The sequence below is a fragment of the Festucalex cinctus genome, chromosome 4, assembly GCF_051991245.1.
Source record: "Festucalex cinctus isolate MCC-2025b chromosome 4, RoL_Fcin_1.0, whole genome shotgun sequence".
NCBI lineage: Eukaryota > Metazoa > Chordata > Actinopteri > Syngnathiformes > Syngnathidae > Festucalex > Festucalex cinctus.
The window spans coordinates 14,998,793-15,017,928 of NC_135414.1; the positions used below are offsets into that span (position 1 = coordinate 14,998,793).

General features: G+C 39.4%; 2 protein-coding genes across 4 annotated transcripts in view; both read left to right on the forward strand.

Annotated features, from left to right (window-relative positions):
- samd4a (sterile alpha motif domain containing 4A) overlaps positions 1-19,135 on the forward strand; it is a 45,216-nt gene extending 26,081 nt beyond the window's left edge. For 2 of the 3 annotated variants that reach the window (XM_077519138.1, XM_077519139.1), the window contains 9 exons: positions 1-32; positions 206-292; positions 1,179-1,422; positions 1,506-1,591; positions 2,930-3,048; positions 3,132-3,339; positions 7,830-7,956; positions 11,937-12,020; positions 17,126-19,135. The exon at positions 1-32 is cut by the window's left edge and continues 78 nt beyond it. In XM_077519138.1, the coding sequence (XP_077375264.1) occupies positions 1-32; positions 206-292; positions 1,179-1,422; positions 1,506-1,591; positions 2,930-3,048; positions 3,132-3,339; positions 7,830-7,956; positions 11,937-12,020; positions 17,126-17,154 (1,016 nt within the window). In that variant the 3' untranslated portion in view covers positions 17,155-19,135. The remainder of the gene's footprint in view (positions 33-205; positions 293-1,178; positions 1,423-1,505; positions 1,592-2,929; positions 3,049-3,131; positions 3,340-7,829; positions 7,957-11,936; positions 12,021-17,125) is intronic. The other variant, XM_077519140.1, reaches the window with a different exon arrangement.
- The window catches only part of LOC144017507 (C-myc promoter-binding protein-like), a 265,503-nt gene that overhangs the window by 134,816 nt on the left and 111,551 nt on the right, over positions 1-19,136 (forward strand). The gene's annotated exons all lie outside the window — the stretch shown is intronic.

The window sequence follows — 19,136 nt, forward strand, 5'->3', positions numbered from 1 at the left end:
TGTCACTTAGTGAAGAACAACTCGAGGCACAGGTATACGCTGACTATTGGTAATAATTGTATTACTATTGTCAATACTCTTGGGCCTTATTTAAAATCTACTTTTAAATAATGCACATTTCTAAAATTTGTTGTTGCACTTTCTTGACATCTATTCAAAAGGTGCATATGCTCTGATCCTTCTTTTGTTGTTGTTGTTTCCCCAGAAAGTCACCAAAGGAGCAAGACACAAGATAGTTATTAGCATTCAAAAGCTAAAAGAGAGACAAAACCTGCTGCGCAGCCTCGAAAAGGTCAGTTAACATCTTTTTTTTGTGTATGTGTTGTCATGACTTTAAAACTACAAGCCAGTCTTGACCCTTCCTCCCTCGCATCTGGAAAAAGTTTTTTTTTTACTACTACTAAGTGAGGCTCATAATGCACCATGGCTCATTGTTTAGCACTGCTGCATGACAGTAAAAAGTTTCAGTATGGTATCTGTGTTTAGATTTCAAAGCTGACCTTCCACACTTCAAAAAACATGTACTACTGTCAATTGTCATGCAGTGTGATTGTATATGTGATTGCACATAGTATAGATGTTTACCTGATACCTACAGTAGGTATAGTGGGGGGGGGGGGAGTGTAATTTCATTCCAACATGATATAATGTCTAATGTTACAAAATTATAAATAATAATGTGGTAGTTTTGAAATAATGCCCCCACAGAACGAAGGACAGAGTAGTATGTTCCACACGTGGCGGTGCACTGCCTTGTTTATCCCCTGAGCCTCTCATCCTTTCAAGAAATATGTTCAATGAAGTGTTCTCTGTCATACCTCCTATGACTCCCTTTTTCAGCTTCACAATAACATAATGAACTCTCTAAGCATGCACCGTTCCCCACTTTGGGCAATGGCGGCATGCCAACTTATGGCTGCTATGCTAACACTAGCATAACGACATCCGATCAAATTCAAAAGTATACTTGTCTGATTGTATGCATATATTGTGTATATATAGCTACATTCAGGCTTTCCTACAGCAATTGCCCCGAATTAGACACTTGTTTTACTGTGTACATTATTGAGATGGATGTGGCAAAGAAAGAATGACAGTAATAACACCTCATCATATTTTCTTCCGAGTCGAATGGCTTTCCCAGCATCTCTTTACTTTGTGTCCCTTCACACGGCCAGGATGTGTTAGAGGGCAGTAATCTGCGCGCGCCGCTGCAAGAACTTCACCAGATGATCATGACTCCTATCAAGGCTTTCACTGGTGGCGAGGAGACTTCCTTGCACCGCCCTCCCCTGAACACAGATTCCAAAAGCTCTGCACCTGGGTCCCACCTCACTGGAGGAGGTGGCGAGGCTGAGGCAAGCTCAAGCGTCATTGCAGAGGGGGATCTACCAAGCCAGTTCACTCGCGTTATGGGAAAAGGTCAGCTGTTTTATTTAAATTAACATGAAGAAATTTAAATTGACCCCCCAAAAAAAGTTTATAATTTTGAATCTTTTTCTCAGTTTGCACTCAGCTACTGGTGTCGAGGTCGGATGAAGACAACATCAGCTCCTACCTGCAACTCATTGACAAGTGTCTAAAACATGAGGTGCATGTTACTCTTTAAAATACACAGCAAAGCTTAAATTTCCCGTGTTTGATGAAATGGTGTAAACAGTGTTATTCTAAGACTGTTAGGATAAAAATAATAATAATACTATGTCAGAGTAAATTTTCCTCAAGTGTTGGAGCGGAAGCTAAGCGTAGCCTGTGTGTGATCGGCATTTCAATAGCGATACATCCAGTTGTTGTTGTTGTTGTTGTTGGAGCAGTGTGGCTCAGTCGTAGAATGGTCGTACTGAACCCCCAAGTTGCTCTTGATGCCATGTCAAAAGTGCTTTGAGGGCCTTTAAAGGAGAAAAAAGGCAATAGAAACACTTTTCTAGTGTTACATTTAACAGTGTTAATCTAACATTTGCGATTTTGCTGTGTACACATCAACAACACAAATTCGTATCGACAAAGGAAGACAATTCCAACACCGTTTGATTTTTTTAAGTGTTGGTTTTGGTCATACATCCTTTTAGTAAATTAAGTCTACCTTAGATAAATAATGGCGTTTGCTTAATGTAAATGACTAATCAGTCTTTAATATACAGTACGGTAACTGAACTAATAAATGAACTAATAGGATTGAAGGGGAAACTGCCATGTAGCTGTAAATTTCACCAGAAAGCACTTCTGGTAGGGCTGGGTTTAAAAAAAAAAATAAAATAAAATAATCGATATCGAATAACTTTTCCTTTTCCAGTCCAGTATTGATTCATAAAACCATGAATTGATTACCGGTATTTAAATATCCTTTTCCCCATAAATTCTTAAGAAAATTGAATTTTAAAGGATGATTTATTTTTATTATTACTTTTTGTACATAAGTTTTCTTGAAATTTACAGTTCACATGAATTTACATTTATGGAAGACCTGACCTATCGCACTTTAATACAATTCAAAATCTTTTTAATTTATATTTACAATTATTGAATTAGAATTATGAAAATATTTTCAGCTCATCCTTGCTAATGTCAGTTTGTGTAACACTTAAGTGATTATACCATGTCTTACTTTCATGAACAAACTAATTCATTTGACCAGTTACTGCGTCCGAAAAAAATTATTAAATTTTAATAATATTGTGTTTCTTTAACCTGTCTTTAACATTTAAGAAGAATTGATGTTCCATATTTAACTGATCTTGAATTGAACTGAACTCTTGTAAATCGAATCGATTGAGGAATTTAGAATCGATTCCCAGTCCTAGCTTTTGGTTAGTGACAACACTCGAGTGGTCTGTTAGTCGTTTTGAATGATGCACAGCTAACTCACTTTCTGTTTGCGCACCAGTCATTGCACTATACTGAACTCTGTATATCTTCCCTTGGCCATCAGTCCTTTAGTGAAACTCAGAAGAAGAGGCTGTTGTCATGGAAACAGCAGGTCCAGAGGCTGTTCAGATCCATTCCGAGAAAAACACTCCTTGACATTGCAGGTTACCGAACACAGAGAAGGTATATGTTGTGTATTCAGTACAGCTCCGTTTTGCAAAGAAGAGACAAGGAACTAAACTATCTGACGTGTTTTTGTCTTCTAGCAGTCGTGGATTCGGTCAGTCCAACTCCCTGCCCACCACAAGCTGTGTTGGGAGCAGTGTTATGGCGCGAAGAAGCCTTCGACAGTTCCAGATGCCCTCTCGGAGCTTGCCGGGTGCAAGGCTGGGCCTGCTGAGCAGCAGTGGCCTGCTGGGACCCACCCCTCGCAGCAGCAGTAGCACACCCACAGGCCCCAAGCAGGGGAGGCAGGTGAGTCAAACTAACTGGAAGAGAATAGTACAAAAGCAGAGGCAACTGGGTAAAAGGTCATATTGATGTTAAAATGCCATATTTCAAACCTATTAAGGAAGGAACATCGTGGTAATTCATAATGGACCTGCACATCCCACTTTAGAACTACATGATTTTTACCATAAAACTAGAGGGAGCAACCAACTCTTCAGTACTCACCAATACCAATTGCCGATACTATTAGTGCTTTTAATACATAACATAAAAAAATCAAATAATAATGACAGATAATGACCTATATGTTTAAATATAGCAAATTTCCATAAAATTGCATGAAATTAATGGCAATTTTCTTATATTTTTTCAATGTATTCATAAGACATTATTTTGTATAGAGCGCACAATAAAATCAATTTATACAATAGTCCAGTGGCCAGGGGGGAAAAAAAAACATGAAAATATTTGGTTGTACAGTTATATAGACATACTGAATTCCTTGAATTGCCTTGAGTTCCTGAAAGATGTAATCTGCATAGTGCATGCATCAAATAAATGAAAAATACTGAATATTGATATATTGTTTTGAAAATACCATATTTTCATTAATTTGATGTGATACAAAACCCTGTTTTTGTTGCTTTTACGTTGTATGTGTACTGTGTCTTTGGCCTAGCTAATGCGAAGCTAGCCTGGGGCTGCTCGATTATGAAGAAAATATTAATCACGATTTTGTTAAGAATTGAAATCATGATTATTTTTTGGTACAGAACAAGAAAATGTTTAAATGTAAAAAATATGAAGACAAAATTCTTTGAAACACTATTATGCAAGTTCCTTTTAGATGAAACAAAATTTAATAAATTAGCTATTTTAAAATTTAAAAAGGTGCAAATGTATAAATTTAAACAACTCAATATTAGCATTAACTCATTCACTCCTAGCTATTTTCACTCAAGCAACTGGATTTTGACTGATTTTGTAAGGCCCACAGAATATAGTGTTCTATTGCTATAAAAATATAGAATCTACCAAAAGAAAGCTTAGTCTTTTAGAAATTAAAAATATATATATTTGTATCTTTCCGTTTTGCAGCAACTAGCATTAGAATATAGCTAAATTTTATCATTATTCACAAACCTGTTGAAAACACTGGGGAAAAAAGAGCTTGTTTTAACATGGCCCTGGTTGATCTCTTATACTCTGCTACCACCTGCTGGCCTTTTTTTGGGGGGGTCATAACGACCGTTGCTTTAAGTGACCTCTTAAGGTCAGAAGCTGCATCAAAGCCTTCTGTGTGCTCTAGCATTGACAAAACATAAAAAACAAAAAATAAAAAATAAACGTATAAATATGTTTTTGGTAGGGAAGGACAAAGTATTAAAAACACATATTTATACGTTTTTGGGTTTGAATGATTTAATAATCCTTTTTTACGATTATGCTGATTTTGTAATTGTGGAGTGTGATAATTGAAATTGTAATTGAATTTTGATTAATTGCACACCCCTGAGTTAGCTTTCGATCCTTTCTGGGTCCTTTTCCGGATTATCTCATGCTACAGGCTCAAAGCGGGAATGTTATAGCAAATTGTAATTATATTTATTTGGTGACTACACATGTTCTTCTGACATTGTTCTCCCGATATGTGATGATTCACAAAATATATGAAAAATGAAGGTAGAAAACAAATTGATGCCAAAAATAGTACAGTGGATGTAGTAAATGAAATAGTTGAAAAGTGGTGGTTGACCAAAAAAACTGTTAAAATGTGTGTCCCAGAATTTTTCCGTTAATCGGTATAGCAGGCTGACTGTCTTCTCTCCTTCCCATATCGCAAGAATACAGACAAAGGAAAAGGGTGTAGTGTTGGCGTCTGCCGACTGAAATGAGGTGGATGGAACTTGTAGGGAAGTCACCCCGCATACCACAGACCTTGCGTCAGTGCTGAACACTCAAACAGGAGGAGCAATGGAGCTGTTTCAGGCTCATCCTGGCACACTTTGCTTTGGCCTGACCCATTTCATTGGAAACTGAGCTCTCTCTTGCTCTCTCACACATACTCATCCCACACAATGGGAGGAAATACCTCAGTTCCTTTTCCCCATACTTCCTTGTGTGTCTGTATTGTAGATGTGTACGGAGGAAAGCAGGGAGAGATGTGTGAGTCATACTTTGGCAGAGGTGTTGGTGAGGGAGGGGCAACGAAACACAGAGAGAGAGAGAGAGATAGTATTTACGTTTGTATATGAGAGAAAAAAAGAGTGAGTGAAACAGTGAGAACAGTGCATAGGCATTTCCTGTTTTTCCTTGGCCCGCGGCACTGGAGGGCGATGAGGGAGGTTGTAGAGGGAGGCAGCTGGTGACGTGAGGGGGGGACTAGTTTACTGTTGGAAGTATAATAGGCAGGTTACAGTGAGGAAATTTGTGTGGCTAGCAACGGCGACTGTCAGTTGGGTATATAGGCTTGATGTCCATACAGGAGTGTTGAAAGGGATGTTGGAAGAACCGCCTTTTGCTGCTCTGACTTGTGGTTGCTTCTCTACACCTACCATAACTATTGAGGAGTTTTAATTTTGTCATTATTTCCATCGATGTCTACTAGCTGTCCCTTGTACCATGAAAATGGAGCATTTTTCCTCTTTACATATATTAACATGGCTGTATAGTAAGGATGTAACGATAACGGCAATATCGTGATATTGCGATATTAAAACTGCCACAATATACCGTCATCGTCATGTCACGATAGTAAAAGCAGCACATCTGTTAAAAAAAAAAAGTCAGGTTGATTTCCATTTGTGCAGTTCTAGCACCCTCTGGTGGTTAGTTTTTTAGGCAGTTTAATTTTCACAAGGAATGTTTTGGCCCTTCTATGTTTAAAATCCACGCTATTGATCAGATGAAGGTGCACGTAATATGCTTGTGAACCTAGTCGGTATGTGGAGGAACTCAATATGTGCATGCATTAGCCAGTAAGTGCCTCAATATTAAGTCTTATTAGAGATTTTAGGTTGTTTATATGCGTTGCTGTAATGTACAAAAGCACAGTTTTTTTGTTTTTTTTTACAAAATTGTGACCTTTTTTTATATCGCCAACCACCCCACAATGTCGTGATAGTTATTGTATCGTGGCCTTCGTATTGTGATAATATTGTATTGTGTTTCTTGGATATCGTTTCTTGGACATCTCTACTGGATTTCTCTGTTTGTATTAAAGAGGAAGTCAACCGTTATTTTTGACAACAATATATGTTATATGCAAACCCACTAGTCTAAATATGATATTGTGGTTAATATTGCTTTAGCGGAATATGAGTTAATCAGCAAAATCCAGCCGATTTTTAATCCTTCTCAGGTGACGGCCATTTTGACACTTGCTGTCAAGTAAAAATTACATCAGTGTTGCTCAGGTCTCAGGTAACAACCAATCGCAGCGCAGCTTCAGAAAACAGGTGAGGTCTGATTGGTTGTTGGCTGAGCACTGAGCAACTGTGATGTCATTTTCAGTCGACAGCAAGTGGCAACATGCCCCTCCAAGGGTGGATAAAAACAACTGGATTTTGCTTTATAATTTTTATTCCACAAATGTAATATTAATCAGAATGTCATGTTTAGACTAGTGAGGTTGCATATAACTTATTGTTGTCAATAAATGTTTAAAGTTGACTTCCACTTTAACAAGGAATATGAATCAGAAAAATTAAGCCTATTAAAAAAAAAAAAAAAGAAAGAAAAGCATTCCACAGGTGATATTACTGTATATATTTATTTTATACAGAAATTGACATTTTTGTTTTGAGTATTATTAGCACACACATCGACAAACAATCCCACAGTTTGACTCATCTTCATACTCGTTTTAAGCAGAGGCTTGTGGTTATAAAATGAAAAGTACATCAATGTTGGTCGACTGCCAAATCATCTCAACCAATTTTCTCCTGACGAAATGTGAGGTTACTCTTCAAAAAACATTTTAGCAGTATTTTCATCTGTATCCAGCCGATTTATATACCGTTGGAGCTTATCCTCACTCGGGTCGCCTGTTCCAGCTGACTTTGGCCGAGAGGCAGGGTCCACCCTTGACTCGTCGCCAATCACAATCCTGCACCCTAAATTGACACTTTTGAGTTTTCAACTAGCCTAAACAGTACTAATTTTGATTTGTTGAGAGGAAGTACCCAGAAAATGTATCAAAACACCCTATTTTCCGTTATACATGTGAATTATATTGCACGTATTTGTTTGACCATGTAGCGTGATCACCTGTAGCTAATGATGGCCAAGTGAGACGTATCATCCTGAATCATTTGAGTCAGTTGTGTGTCTTGTCGTCCACTGAACCCCTGAGACCAACGCACCCAACCCTTGGGTTCGATCAAACCAAGTTTATGAACCACTGGTATAGTGGCTAGATACATATGAGCTGCTTTGGCTAAAATATTAACAGTTTTTTTCCCCCCCTCTTCAACAAGTTGATGAAATTGTCCCACTTCTATATTTTTCTTCAGGGTCTGTGGTTTGCCAATCCTGGAGGCAGTAACAGTATGCCAAGTCGGACCCACAGCTCGGTGCAACGGACCCGCTCCCTACCGGTTCACACAACACCGCAAACGATGGTCATGTTCCAACAAGCCGGTAGGAACCTTTCGGGGGGGGGGGAATCTCACACACCCTCACATGAATTTTCACTTTGTGTCCTCTGAGAGGATAGGATGTTTAATGTTAGGGATGCACAATATTATCGGTGGCCGATAATTATCAGCAATTATTGACCAATTTGACGTCATACAGATAAACCAGATAATACAGAAATCCCCTGATAATAATCGACATGCCACATTGTGGCTCAGGTTGTGCCCATTTCCTCAACACCTTCCCTCTCCTATGGTAGTGTGGCATATCTGTGACAACATAATACACGCGACCTCATAGTCACAGAAGATGCATCATGGTGACATGGCAGTTGCCAGTGTGGGCTTACTCTAACAAGTATACAAGCCCTAGCAAAAAGTATGGAATCACCAGTCTTGGACGAGCACTCACTCAGCCATTTTATTCTGTAGATCAAACTCAGATAAAAAGCATGTTTCCTCAGAATGGAGTGATTCCAAATTTATTTCCCTGCACTTGCTCTAGAAAAGTAACATTTACTGACCAGCACAATGTTTTTTCATTTCTTTTAGTGTTTCTGAAAGCTAAGATGTTGCACTTTGGAATGACCTTACGACTGTTTCATGCTTTTTATCTGAGTTTGATCTACAGAATAAAACGTCTGAGTGCTCGTCCAAGACTGGTGATTCCATATTTTTTGCTAGGGGTTGTATATCCAAAAAGTTACAGCAGAATTGTAACTCGATGCGACCCGTATTTAAAATATGTCATTGCTGCTGAAACCTAAATTTCAGGACTTCCCCATCAAAAGCTAGTTTACTAGCAAGATCATGATGACTGTGACGTGGGGTAGCTTCCGCTGGGTCACATGTGCCGCAGCAGCTATTGACGGAAAACTGGGACTTGTTCCACAGTTTCTCACTTGCCAGGATGTCAGAGGGTGTGAGTGGAGAACGTATGTGGGAGAGGAAGAAAACGAGGCAGCGAAGGGAAAGCGTGAGAGTCCCACAATGGGGCTCTTTGTGCAGTGACGACAAGTCTCTGGCCCACTTTCCTGCCTTCTCTCCCTCCCTGACCCACTCTCTTTCTTGACTGTCTCGTCCCTCCCAAGTCTGCAGAGTCATGCACACGTAGCACTCAGACCCACTAAGCGATTTTAAATGTCAACCGCCTGCTGTCTTGTGTGTGTACATGTACGTGCAAAATGATTAGTCGGATCCACATTAAATTGAGGTACAATATTAAAAAAGGACGGAATGTGTGTGTCCTATTTTGTTTGTCTTGGTCTTTGTTCACAGGGAGTGAGAGAGTATGTGGATTTGTTTTGGAGGAATGCTGGTCATTGAAGCCTATAAATAGCCGACTGTGGATGAGCGCCTAACTCAGCTTTTCTCTGTGACCGCATGCAATTTTCACTGGCCCGTCTGTATTGAAGACTCGGCTAAAGACTGAAGAGCTAGACAGGGTTGCTTGGTTGCGCAGGCCAAATATATGCCCAACACGCCCTCAAACGCTTCAACCTCAAGTCCTCAACCCAACCTTCTCACCAACATTCTCCACTCGGTTCAACGGATTAAGCAGTGGCAGTCAACAGAAACTATTACCTTGGAGACATATAGATATCTATATCTATCTCTCTATCTATATTTAATGTGGAAGTCAACCCCACAATTTTTTTTTTTGGATTCCGTAATTTCCGGACTATAGAGCGCACTTGATTATAAGCCGCACCCAGTACATTTCTAAAAGAAAAAGAATTTTGTACATACATAAGCCACATGTGCCCACATTGAAACATGAGATATTTACAAAGAAAGACGGTACACAGAAAGAGTTTTCAAAGGTTTAATAATATACCTTAGCTTTTCTTTCCAAACAGTGCTTGTGACGCGGCAGTAACACAGCAGCAATACGGTAGTAACACAGCACTAACTAGTCTGCGGTGCGGAACAACTTCGGTGATGCGGAAGGTTTCCGCAAGCATTTTGTTTTTTCTGGACGCCGCATGCGGAAGGTAATTACACAAGCCAGACAGGAAGTCGGGCATCTTGCATCAAGGTAAATCCGGTTAGTACATACAGATACATACACCTACATAGCATGACATGAGTCGGACATTTAAGACATTTAATGTCCAAAAAGCATATCGTTGTGATAACAGGCAAGCGTGGCTATTGTTTATAAATAGGACACGGTTATTATTGCGTTAACTCAACTCTCCAGCGTGAACCCCACGTGATCTTGTGGTCTGTCGGGGGCAAATTTCCGGGCACGCACCGCACGCGGTGTGAATTGCAGTGGTTGCAGAAGCCGTACGGAAAACGTGCCACGTCCATTCCGCAGCCAGTGTGAAATGGGCTTAAGCCGCAGTGTTGACAGAGAGATTTAAAAGTCGCGGCTTATAGTCCGGAAATTACGGTAATATGTTCTATGCAGCCCCAATAGTCTAAATATGGTATTCTGGTTATTTAATATTGTGTTCGTGGAATGAGGTAAGCAGCAAAATCCAGCCGTTTTTATCAATACCAAGAGGCGGCCATTTTGCCACTTGCTGTCGACTGAAGATGACATCAATTTTGCTCAGGTCTCAAGTAACAACCAATCACAGCACAGTTTCAGAAAACTGGGCTCTGATTGGATGTTGCCTGAGCTGAGCAACTGTGATGTCATCTTCAGTCGACAGCAAGTGGCAAAATGGAGATGGATAAAAACGCCTACATTTGGCTTCATAACTCGTACTCCAAAAATGTAATATTAATATGAACATTATGTTTAGACTAGTGAGGTCACATATAACATATTATTGTCAAGAAATGTTTAAGGTTGACTTTCACTTTAAGACGCGTTGATAAAAATGAAAAGTAGTCAGATCAGCCTATTGAGCAAGGCTGTGGTCATGTTGGAGATGTATTTTGGGTTCATCATCATGTTGGAATATTGCCCTACGGCCAAATGGAGCGGATTATGCCCTGTTTGAATAGGTCGCAGTACAGGATTTGCATTCATGGTTTCCACAATGACCAGTAGCTTCCAATGCTCGTAGTACTCATGCAGACCATGACACACCGTCCTACCACCATGCTTGACTGTAGGCAAGACACCCAGTAATCAATGTCCTTAGTGTGCTTGTCTCCAGGAAACTGCGTTAGATTTTCAGAAAGTTCTTTCCAATCAGGTACCCATGTTGAACTTTCAGTGACCACTACAATATGAGAGAGAGTCTGTGACCTGTAGTACTAAATTTAACACACCTGTTTCCTATTCACACAAGAGACACTGGGGAGGGAAAATGACTGACTGTTCCCAATTTGGACAGTTTCACTTAGGGGTGTAGTCACTTTTGTTGCCAGGGCTTTAGCTATTAATGGCTGTATTTTGTGTTATTTTGAGTGGGAAATACATTTACACTTTTATATCAGCTGTGCACTGACTATTTTCATTTTGTCAGTCATCTATTCATTGATGTCCCAAAATATATTTAATGATATCTTCAGAAATGTTAGGGGTGTACTCATTAAACGCATGTGTCCGTCCTCCACGCATTGTCACGTCCATCCTGTTTTGTCCATGGTGGCCTGAAACATAATTTCCGTATAAATGTCACTTTGCCAGCTACTACTACATGTATGTTAAAACAAGAGTTTTTTCAGGTTTCCTTTTTTTTTTTTTTAAATACTTTATTTGTAATTTTCCATGACAAAAAAAAAACAAATAAGATATGGACACCCCCAAAAAAGATCAGTTTCTAGATTAAATTATATTTACATCATAGAAAAGTAAAAACCGAGAAGCACAAGTAACAAAAACAAGTGCACTTTGTACCTAAAATTCAAAGATAGATGCTGCAATTCAAATGTACATTTACAGATCAAGTGAATCTTTTTTTAAATCACTGTATATCGATATTGTGATTCAATCTCACTCTTCATTGTTTTTTAAGTGATTACTCTTGTTCATTGCATAATCAGTGTTTTGTTTTGTTTTTTTCCTTCCGTCATATACAGATCTTCAGTTGCCAGTTACGGAGCCAGACATCAACAATCGGCTTGAATCTTTATGTCTGAGTATGACAGAGCATGCATTGGGAGGTAATTCACATTTCCACATTTCATTCCACGCGTTAATGAGCTATTTGTATATAAATATGCATGAAATCCATGCTTTATTATTTGAAAACCATTGTAGTAATAACATTTTAGCACTGATGCATTTGACCCATGGATATAACTGCTGCTCTCAGCTGTGTTTGGTGCCCACAGAATTAAATAGCACAGTCTGTCCTGTTAAATATTTTAATTTCTCATAAAAAGAATATACTAACATTTCTTTTTTCTTAAGTCAATGTGCCATTAACACAGTAATTATTGTCTTCAGGGTGATGAGTAAACTTTCGGAGGCGCTGTATCACGCCAATTAGCCTTGACTGACATCTTTAAGAGACCGTTTTAAGTTAACCACTTAAACTCATCTTCATTGTACTTGCAGAACTACACAGGGTGTGACACAGCTCTTATTAGTAGAGTTTCCATTACAGTGACAGTCCATCTGACTGGGTCCATGTGCTAGATCTCCATTTGTGCCACAGATCTTTTTTTAGTTTTATTTTAATGCCATGGGCGTGTTCAAAAACCACTGACATGATGACACACAGAGAATCAAACCCTGAGAATGCAACATACTTGGTTGCATGTCACTGTCACACTGTAAAATTAGCCGTTAGTTGTTAATAACTGCTCATTTGTCCAGCCGCTGCCCATGCCGGTTCATGTTCGACACACGTATAGTAAATCAAGTAGTAAGTAATAAAATAATTCAGCTTAAACCAACAGCATCTCCTGCTCTTGTGGGTTACTCTCTTGTTAATGCTCGGTTCTGTGGGGTAACATGAGGACAGAAACGCCAAACACATATTAAAATAACAGTAAAGTGGCATTATTGGGAGCATGGAAAGAAATGTTTGCAAGCGAGATGTTGCATGCTACTAGGACTATTCAAACACTAATCAGACTACATTTACTAATCAAAGTCACTAAAGGTTACTATGCAATATATATTTCCAATAAATTGAAGGTGACGTCAGAATTTCAAAGAGTAGTACCTTTCACCACCAAAGACGGATGTAGTTAACCACCTCCAGGTTGCAGTGGTGACCAAGAATTGAGAAGACTTAAACAGCTGATACTTTTAAGCCACGTATTGTACATGCAACAAAACTGATTAAAACTGACTAAGTGCAATTTCTGGAGAAAGTGCGTGGGAATGCTGAAAGCTGAATGCCGACAGCTGAATGCTAAGATTTGAATGCATGTGCAAAAATAAGACAACCTCTTTTACTTCTAATAATAATAATAATAATAATAATAATAATAATAACTAGACTAAGTGCAGTTTCTGGAGAAATTGCGTGGGAATGCTGAATGCTAAGATTTGAATGCATGTGGAATTCTTATGAAGTAAATTGAGAGATAAATTATGAAATTTTAACCTCCTGCTTACTGGACAATACACTTTACTAACTGTGCCACCAAGCAGTGTAAGACACCTGGTAATGATGATAAGTTATATGTATGGAAGTGGGCGTGGAAAGTGATACTTATCATAACTTATCATCATTACCAAGTGTCTTACACTGCTCGGTGGCACAGTTGGTAAAGCACATTGTCCAGTAACCAGGAGGTTAGAATTTCCCACGCAATTTTATTTTTTTTTTTAAAGAAAAAAAAAAAAAAAAAAAGAATTTCCCACGCAATATCTCCAGAAATTGCACTTAGTCTAGTTGTTGTTATTATTATTATTATTATTATTATTATTATTATAATTGTTGTTATAATTATTGTTATTGTTATTATTATTGTTGTTATTGTTATTATTGTTATTGTTGTTGTTTATTGTAAGTCAAAAAGTTTGTCTTATTTTTGACAAACTATTCTTAAAATGCACTTAAGTGGCACTTAAGAACTTTGTGTTTTTTTTATGTTAAGCAGGGTTGGCAGTATCTGCTGAATGTAACTATTGAAGTGACTTGTAATCTAAATTAGTTACTTTTATAATCATGTAATCATTAAAGTAGCTCCATTACTTTTAAATGCAAGTAATCAGGTAACTAAGTTATTTTTACACGGTAACTGTGGCAACACTGGTAACATCTGTGTACACTACCACAAAAAGAAAAGAAATGAAGTGTGCATTTGTGCATAATGTACAACAAATTTTGCCCCGGGTTACAGTCATTGCCACCCCCACTTAACGCAACTGAAATGAAGACAGTCGGACCTCAGTGCTCCACACTCAAATTTGCACAAGTGCCGCTTTGTGTACGCGTGTATGTGTCAGCGGTCGAGAAGGCACCGAACAGCACCGAGCGATAGAGCGGAGGACCTTGCTTCAAAAGGACACACTTGAATTATCTTCGACAGGTGTGGCCAAATGTATTGGTGTTAGTTTTACTTTACGTCTACATTGTATTGTGCCTCTGCTATACTTGCCCATTTCAATTAGTAATAGTCCCTATTTGAGGTATTTTGTCTTTTTTTGCTGCTTTCTCATCTACAGCTGCTGACACATACAAAAAAAATGGGCTGCACGATGGGGTGGGGGGGGGGGGGGGCAGTCACAATTGGGCCTCTTGAACCATATAATGTGAATCAAGTCTTCATCATTCTGGAAAGCGTTTGTGATACAGTAGAGTGTGATAACTTTATAATTGTTCAGTCTAACAGCGAGTGCCATGTGCTGTTTTGTAAGCGAGGTCTGAACTTGGCAGCCAGCGAGGGGCTCGGGCCCTCGCTGTCATGGTCGGGGAATAACACATCTGTCAAAATACTGATAGAGGCTTTCAGAGAAAAACAACAGTTTGACAGCTGTTGCCCGTAGGGCTGAATTGGAAAATGTTACCAGGCTACACACTTTAGCCATAGAAATAAAACTTGCATAAATGCCCCTTCAAATTCTTGTTGGTGTGATTGAATTATTAACCCTAATTCCAATAATGGCAGGACATTGTACAGAACGTAAATAAAAATAGAATGCAATGATTTGCAAATCTCATTCAATCAATATTCAATTGAACAACACACTACAAATACAAATTATTCAAAGTACTGATACTTAGTTTTTGTTTGTTTGTTTTTTACAAATATTTTCTCAATTGATAGCTGCAATACATTCAAAAAAGATGTGAGAGGGTCAACAAAAGACTGGGAAAGTTGGGGACTGCTTTAAACAAAAAACAAAAAACAAAAAAACACCCATTAGGAACATTCCACATATGAACATGTTAATTGGAAACAGAGAGTGTCATGATTTTGTATAAAAAGGGCTTAGCGGTTCACAAGCGAGGACGGGGTAAGGTTCAGTACTTTCTGAACTGCCTCAGCAAATAGTTCAACAATTTAAGAACAATGTTTCGCAAATCTGTGCTGTACATGCAATTGAAAGGAATTTCTGGATTTCATCATCTACGACCTGACATAACATCAATAGATTGAGAGAATATGGAGAAATCTATGCATCTAAGAAGCAAGGTTATTTTAGTTATCTAAAACTAACGGAAAAAAATAAAACTAAAATTAAAAAAAAAACTATTTAGTTAATGAAATAAAATAAAAACTAAAATTAACTATAGTTATAGCAAATATGTCCTTCATTTCAGTCTTTGGTAATTAATTTAATGGGGATGATTTAAAATCTAATTTTAAGTACGATAGATTTATTTTGAGATTAACCAGAATAAGGACGTTTGAAAGTGTGTCACACAGAAATGACATAATCTAGCAACAGCCAATAGAAAAGTACATTCAGATGACGTCGCTTCCATGTTTTTTTTTTTAAATATTGCACACAAGTAATACACATTTTTTTAAACTAAAACTAATACTGAAACTAGCAAAAAACTAAACTAAGCATTTATTAAATAAAACTAATAAAAACTAACAGAACCATCCTGAAAACTAATTAAAACTAACTAAATTTAAAAAACAAAACTCAAAACAAAATAAAAACTAACTAAAATGAAAATTCCAAAACTGTAATAACCCTGTTAACTCATTCACTCCCAGCAGCCATTCTCACTGAAGTTATCCCCTTCACTCCCGGCTGTTTTACTGGATTTTGACTGATTTTGCAAGGTCCACAGAATATTGTGTTCTATTGCTACAAAAACATGGAACCTACCAAAAGAAATATGAACCTCTTCTTTCATCAGGAAAAAAAAAAGTATATTTCTATCTGTTTCCGTTTTGCAGCAATTAGCATTAGAATATAGCTAAGTATCATCACTATTCACAAATCTGCTTAGAATTGTGAGAAAACATCGTTTTCATCATTTCTCTGGTTGATCTCTTATACTCTGCTGCCACCTGCTGGCTGTTTCTGTAATTACTACCATTTGTTTTCCACCCGTTCTCTGCAGTTGAGAGGCTGGTATCAAAGCCTTCTGTATGCTCTAGCATAATAAATACGTCTTTGGGACACTGAATACATTTAAAATAGAACATATTTATCCGTTTTTGGGAGCAAATGAGTTAAGTAAGGCTGAAAACCAACAATACCTGATCCCTCAGGTGGGACTGCGTTAAAAACCACCATCGTTGTGTAAAGGATATTGCTTAAAGGGGCTGTCTGCCGGATTCACTCAGGAAAATGCACTTTTTAAATACAGGATGTACACACTTTAACTTTCTCTCAGTCTACACATCTGTGTTTTTGTTAATGTTTTGTGGCAATTTCGTCCTAAACCCCCACCTCCCCAGCCTGTATTTTGCCATTTTGAGTTTGTTTTGTAAACAGCGTCTTTCAGTGGAAAGACAGTGTTTACAACCCTCCAGCCAATCGCAGAGCCGGGGCGAACGTGTCAGCTGCGTGACGTCACTCCCGCTGCAATTTTGAAAGCACGCACGGATTTTTTTTTCTTCACTCACTCATTCACACACGTAAGCTTCTGTGACTGAGTGAGTGGAAAAATAAAAAATAAAAAAATCCGGTGCCCGCCATGTTTATGTAGTCAAAGTACAAAATATTCTGTTTGCCTTGAAAGACGAGTTAAAATGTTCAAAATCAGCTGGCACTGTAGGGGTTATTTTTTGGATAATGTGTGGCAGTCGAAGAGTTTAAATGTTGTTCAAGGAAAGATGATGGAAACATGAACACAGTCTTTGCTTTTGTGCCATTACTAGCGCTGTTTTTTGATTTTCAGATGGTGCTGATCGCACATCGACAATATGAACCGAGGACCTGGGTGAGAGCAGCGCAACCCACCTGGTGGGTAACTTCACGAGGCCCTCTCACAACAAGTCACCCTGAGCTCATCTGCCCTCCAGTGCCCTCTTCCTGTAGCCAAAGGTAGAGCTCACTCAAGGGACTGGGAGGCATCCAAGAAACACATTGGCTGCGTCGATGAGGTTGGGAAACACACTTCCTGCTCGGATCGTCACCATCTCGGTCCAGCGAGCGAAGTATCAAACATCGGCTGGGCAGTGTGTGAGACCAGAGCCCCTTCCGGAGGTCAGGTCAGAAGCAGTACACCATCAGCAGCGACGGAGATGCTGCGTTTTCCACATCTGTATCAGTACCTCGGACACACAAATCGAGACAAGCAGATGGATGGCAAGCATTTGGCGAAGACCAATTGCAAACGAAACAGTTTGTCTATTACGTGTCTCTATTGTTTACATATCGATGCTACTCTCAAAGGGTACAGAAACAAAAAGGAAATCGAGTATGAATGTTGAAATATCCTCAGCTTCACATCCCATGAGTAGCCATCATGCTAGTTTACAAGCTACATGTTCATGTGCCAATCAAGAGAGAGAAACGGCCAAAAGAGGAGACGGGGACGTCGGGGAAAGGTGTGGAAGGTTGAAGGGAGCTGGGAAAGTGAGGAGGGATCCTGGGAAAAGGATGCGGGTGTTTGAAGGAGCAAGACATCACAGGCGGGACCTTTGGTGGCCTTACGATGACAGAGGAAGAGGATGTCGTGTCCAATCGTGTCGTCAGTGGGAGAGGAAGTGAGCCGTCAGTTGCGTTTTTTGGATCTCTAGCTTGTACTGTGTCGCCACTTAACGCTGAATTCAGAGCGTGAAGTGGCGAGGAAGCCTTTAAAGCGGAAGTCAACCTTAAACATTTCTTGAATGACTAAACATGACATTCTGATTAATATTACATTTATGGAATACGAGTTACGAAGCGAAATCTAGCCATATTTATCTATCTCGCGGCGGCCATTTTGCCACTTGCTGTCGGCTGAAGATGTCATCAGAGTTGCGCAGGGCTCAGGCAACAACCAACAGAGCTCACCTGTTTTCTGAAGCTACACTGTGATTGGTTCTCCCCTGAGACCTGACCAACTGTGATGTCATCTTCAGTCGACAGCAAGTGGCAAAATAAGATGAATTTTGCTGGATTTTGCTGCTTAAAAAGACTTGACTCATTGCGCCATTTTCAGCAGTAAAACGTTAATATTTAGTCCAGATGTAATTTGGTAACTTCATTATATTTCATGTACATTCCACTAGCTGTCAACTGAAGATGACATCACCTGTACTAAGAAAATGGTTAACGACCAATCACGGCTCCCCTGTTTTCTGAAACTACGCTGTGATTGGTTGTTACCTGAGACCTGAGCAACTGTGATGTCATCTTCAGTCGACAGCGTGGCAAAATGGCCGCCCCTAAAATGAATTAAAACAGTTGGATTTTGCTGCTGGGCACGGTGATCGAGTGGTTAGCACGTCCGCCTCCCAGTTCTGAGGACTCCGGTTCGAGTCCAGGCTCCGGCCTTCCTGGGTGGAGTTTGCATGTTCTCCCTGTGCCCGTGTGGGTCTTCTCCGGGTACTCCAGTCTCCTCCCACATTCCAAAGACATGCATGGCAGGTTAATTGGGCGCTCCGAATTGTCCCTAGGTGTGCGTGTGAGTGTGGATGGTTGTTCGTCTCTGTGTGCCCTGCGATTGGTTGGCAACCGGTCCAGGGTGTCCCCCGCCTACTGCCCGGAGACCGCTGAGATAGGCGCCAGCACCCCCCCGGGACCCTTGTGAGGAGTAAGCGGTCAAGAAAATGGATGGATGGATTTTGCTGCTTAAAGAGACTTGACTCATTGAGCCATTTTCAGTAGTAAAAAGTTAATATTTTGTCCAGATGTAATTTGGTAACTTCATTATATTTCATGTACATTCCACTAGCTGTCAACTGAAGATGACATCACCTGTA